The sequence below is a fragment of the Antechinus flavipes genome, chromosome 5 (genome assembly GCF_016432865.1).
Source record: "Antechinus flavipes isolate AdamAnt ecotype Samford, QLD, Australia chromosome 5, AdamAnt_v2, whole genome shotgun sequence".
NCBI lineage: Eukaryota > Metazoa > Chordata > Mammalia > Dasyuromorphia > Dasyuridae > Antechinus > Antechinus flavipes.
In genome coordinates this window covers 134,350,373-134,354,616 of record NC_067402.1, presented here as the reverse complement: position 1 = coordinate 134,354,616, position 4,244 = coordinate 134,350,373, and the positions used below count along the sequence as shown (strand labels likewise).

At 42.1% G+C, this 4,244-nt stretch overlaps 1 protein-coding gene across 5 annotated transcripts; it reads right to left on the bottom strand.

The window, feature by feature from the left end:
* Positions 1-509: 509 nt before the first annotated feature.
* Positions 510-3,207, bottom strand: SMIM30 (small integral membrane protein 30). 5 transcript variants are annotated; one of them, XM_052001148.1, is made up of 3 exons: positions 3,066-3,207; positions 2,674-2,865; positions 510-1,421 (listed from the first exon to the last, which is right to left on the bottom strand). In XM_052001148.1, the coding sequence occupies exon 3, from the start codon at positions 1,400-1,402 to the stop codon at positions 1,217-1,219; it is 186 nt and encodes a 61-aa protein (XP_051857108.1). In that variant the 5' UTR covers positions 1,403-1,421; positions 2,674-2,865; positions 3,066-3,207; the 3' UTR covers positions 510-1,216. The 5 variants fall into 5 exon arrangements, with proteins under 5 accessions (XP_051857108.1, XP_051857106.1, XP_051857107.1 ...); XM_052001146.1 differs by having other exon boundaries at positions 510-1,447; positions 3,066-3,204; XM_052001147.1 differs by lacking the exon at positions 3,066-3,207 and adding an exon at positions 2,946-3,059 and having other exon boundaries at positions 510-1,447.
* Between the last annotated feature and the right edge of the window lie 1,037 nt (positions 3,208-4,244).

Below are 4,244 nucleotides of genomic sequence, written 5' to 3'. Positions count from 1 at the left end.
AAAATCGTCACTTTCCTCTCCATATCCTTTACTGGCAGACCCCCATCACTCAATATTTGGACAGCACAGTAGAGAATTTAATCATCCTGTTGCCTTGAAGGGATGGTTCCAGTATCACAATTACATATTTTGGATCCTAGACGTATTTCTGAAGTCCTTAGTTGTCTACTCATTGGTCACCAGTAGTGCACACTCAACTTGTTCAGTTCATTTTCATATTGCCAGAAATACTGGATCATTCTTTCTAAGCTGCACCATCTTTTCACAATTCTTATAGACTTTTCTCTATGGTATCTCTCATTAACATCTCCAGTCAGTTTCTGCTGTGCATATATCAATTCTGGATTTATGGTTTCTTCTGATTCTGTCTTCTCTAGGAAACTCCTCCTGATTAGGTCAGTCAAAGTAAGGATTCTTTTCTCATGGCTAAAATGGAATAAAAAACTTAACTCATGCTCCACATTCTTTAAAAACAAGCACTCCCATATAAATGAAATCGAACATAAGTATTCATTTTATTAGCACAACAGTCTAATGTTTATTTTAATGCGTTTCCCAGAAATGCTTAGTAGTCAATATAAAACTTTTTTTAATGACATTAAATCTTTCCTTTATTTAAACAGCAAATATGTAACTAACATATATATTTCCAAATTCCTTATGAAGAAAGAATTTTTTAAGCTTCCAAATGCCCACCAGATAAATTTTATATTTAACCGTAGTATATAACTGGGGTTAAAACTAGATAAATTCTTTGATATAAATACAGAACAAAGATGCCTCAAATCCTCTTTGGGTAGTATTTTTCTTAATACAGAAAATATCTGACATCCAACAATTGTAAACATGCAGTTCTTTTTTCCTATAACTTCATTACTCCAGAAGCTAAGGAATATCTTTCAGGTTAAATGATAATTCTTTTATTTCTTTGATAGTACCCTCCACCCCTTCCTTTCAGCCCTTGCAAGTTATTGACCAATTTTCATGTTGGTGAGCCACCAGGCTTATACTAATCGTGAATAAAATGATTCTTTCTTCCATTTTTACATAAAGCAGTTTTTACATTTTAAGGCAACTTCTTCCAAGGATTAGAAAATAACCATTTGCTTACTATCTGGACCTTGACGGTTAAGAAACAGATTTCTGAATTAGAAATCTCCCACAGAGAGGTTTTCAGGGTTATGTTTAACTTGGGAGACCCCATCCCTGCCCCAAGTCACATTTGTCCATTTCTCTTTCTGGCATATATCCCCAAACAAGCACAAATGCCTGTAAGGCTGAGAAACATGCCCAACAGAAGCGCTATCCCATCACCAGCTTCTACTGCTTCCACCACAGGCAGCACACAGAGCAGAGAGAGGAGGACCAGAAATACTTTGGAGATATCATCCATTGAGGCCATGTTGCCTGGATCTTGAGGGCTGAAGGAAAATAATCAAGGCTAGATCTACAAAACAAATGGGGTGGGTGGGTGAGAAAAAGGGACCGTTAAGACAAAGATACACCTAGGCATTTCCCCAAAGGTTTTAAAGCTACTGGGAGAGAGGACATTAGTGTGTAAAGTAAGAGATGTATCTAAAAGAGTCTGAGGTAATAGTGAGAAAAGTTAAAGGAATTAAGAAGGGAACAATAAAATTTCTTTAAATACTTACTATTTGCCAGGCCCTATGCTAAGCCCTTTAAATTCTTAACTTATTTCATGCTTACAAGCCTGGGAAGAAACTGAGGCAAACACAAGTTAAGTATCTTGCTCAGGATCTTTAGACTATTGAGTATCTAAGGCTGGATCCCCAATAGGTCGTCCTGGACAGGCCCACCACTCTCTCTACTCTAACACTAATTGCCCATGGTGACCTGAGAGGCACCATGGAGCCCTGAAGGATGCTGGGTTTGAAATCACAGGATTAATGAACATTTATTATCAATAAATAAGCAATCAACCAATAAACTTATATTAAGCAGTTCCCATGTGTAGCTCTAGAGCAGGAAGTGAAAGGAACTTAAGATGCCATATTCCTCATTTTTACAATGTGGGCCTCTAAGGCCCTGAATGCCCAAGTGAAAATGTGGTGTGGAAAGATGGAGATTTGTTTGTCATCACCATCATTTACAACTTCTTGTTTGTCTCAGTTTCCTCATCTGTAAAAACAGGATGGAGGAGATGGCAAACTGCTGCAGTATCTTTGCCCAAAAAAACGTCAGATGGGGTCATGAAGGGTGTGATGCAACTGAAAAACAAAAACATTACCGCCTCCATCACCATGCCTATGGCTGATACTTGTACTACTGTTAGCAGTTATCATTTATAGGACATTGTGCCCAGGGCTTTATGGAGATTATTTTCATTTGATCTTCAACACACCCATTTTACAGATGAGGAAACCGAGCCAAACTTTGGTCAAGCAATTTGCCCAAGTCTAGTAGGTGTGGCCACCGTGCAACCAGTGTGTCCTGACTCTCGGCCTTCCCAGGCCTTGACTTGTTCTACCGTAAAATGAAAGAGTGGAGCTACAAGATCTATGCAGGTGATCCTCTGGTCTAAAAGACTTTAAAAAAAAAAAAAAAAAAAGCAGGGCTTTCATGTGTACAAATTATATTTCCTCGGAAATCCTTGCTCGCTCCCCGGGGTCAGAATGGCCTTAAATTAGCCTTAATGACATGACCAAGACTCACTGGAGAGATGGCAGCGTGCGGAAGCCGGTCCCTTCGGAGCCGACGAGTCCCCAAGCTCCTTCCAACGGCACCTCTCAGCGGGAGGCAAAATTAAGAGAATTAAGGCACGGAGAATCCTCTTCGGCTCAAGAGCAAAGCAGCAGCTCAGGGTAGAGTTCCCGGTAGCGCGAGGCGCACGGGACGGGGTGGAAACTAGAGGAAGAAGGAAAAAAAAACTCACCACTTTACAGTTTCTCCTTTCCCTCGTCCCCTTCCTCCTTCCGCGTCCCCACCTCGCACAGCCGAAGCACGGGGTTTCCAGTCTAATCCCCGAATGAAGCCCAGGGTGTGTGAGCCGAGGACTTCGGCTTTCGAGGCTCCCGAGGGGGTGGAGATGAGGGGCGCAGAGCTACCTTTCTCTGGGAATACCCAGCGCTGCGGCAGAGGCGAAAGCAGCTAAGACTCTCTGGGGTCAGCACTCCTTTGTTAACGACAGGAAGCAGCCATGACAGGAAAAAAGCTAAAGCGGAAGACCACCTCGGGAGACTACACTTCCCACAATCCAAGTGGCCTACAACTCCCGTGATGCTCGAGATCTTCCTTCTTTTTCCTTTCCCCCGCCCTTCCCCCTTTCCTTCCCTTACCCAGCTGGAATCCGTGGTTGGAAAGCCATTTACATTCAGTTACTTTATTCTCGGGAACAAGGTGACAGCCATTTTGGGGGCTAGCTGGATCAGTTTGCTGTTATGGAGAATTAGAATAATTTGTTAATTAGATGATATTAGATGATTTAAAATAATTTGACCTGAGTGGAAGTCAAGTCAGCAGGTTTTTATTAAACGCCTGTCAGACAGTCCCTGCCCTCAAGGAGAGTGCATACATTTGTGGCCAAAAGAGATGTATACGGAAAGAACTGCAGATAATAACGAACAGATGGAAGGCACTGGAATGAGACAGGGAAAGGCTTCTCGTAGGAGGGAACATTTTATCAGGGACTTGTAAGAAGCGAGGAGCCAAGATGGAATAGGGAACATTCCAGGCCAGAGGGACAAATCCCTGGAGCAGAATTCGAGGTGCCACTGGCCCTGAGTTAGGCTTTAAAAAGCCTGGTAGAGGGTACGGGTGCAGGTTGTGAAAGGGTATGAATGCTTGTCGTTTTGATAATTAATCCTGGAGGGGGCAGCTAGGTGGCGCAGTGCATAGAGCATCAGCTTGGAAGTCAGGAGGACCTGAGTTCAAATCTAACCTTAGACACTTAATAATACTTCCCAGCTGTGTGATCCTCTGAGTTCGAATCTAACCTTAGACACTTAATAATACTTCCCAGCTGTGTGATCCTCTGAGTTCAAATCTAATCTTAGACACTTAATAATACTTCCCAGCTGTGTGATCCTGGGCAAGTCACTTAACCTCATTTGCCTCAGCAAAAAAAAAAAAAAAAAGAAAGAAAGAAAAGAAAAGGGAAAGGTAATTAATCCCAGAGGTGATTAGGAGCTCCTGAAATTAAATTGAATTCAATTCATTGTGCATTTATTTAGCCCCTACTATGTTCCTGGCACTGTAATAATTCCAAGGGAAACCACGGTGGGAAA

Excerpts from the sequence above, each read along its gene's own strand:
- SMIM30 (XM_052001148.1), bottom strand. The coding sequence starts at position 1,402 with ATGGCCTCAATGGATGATATCTCCAAAGTATTTCTGGTCCTCCTCTCT.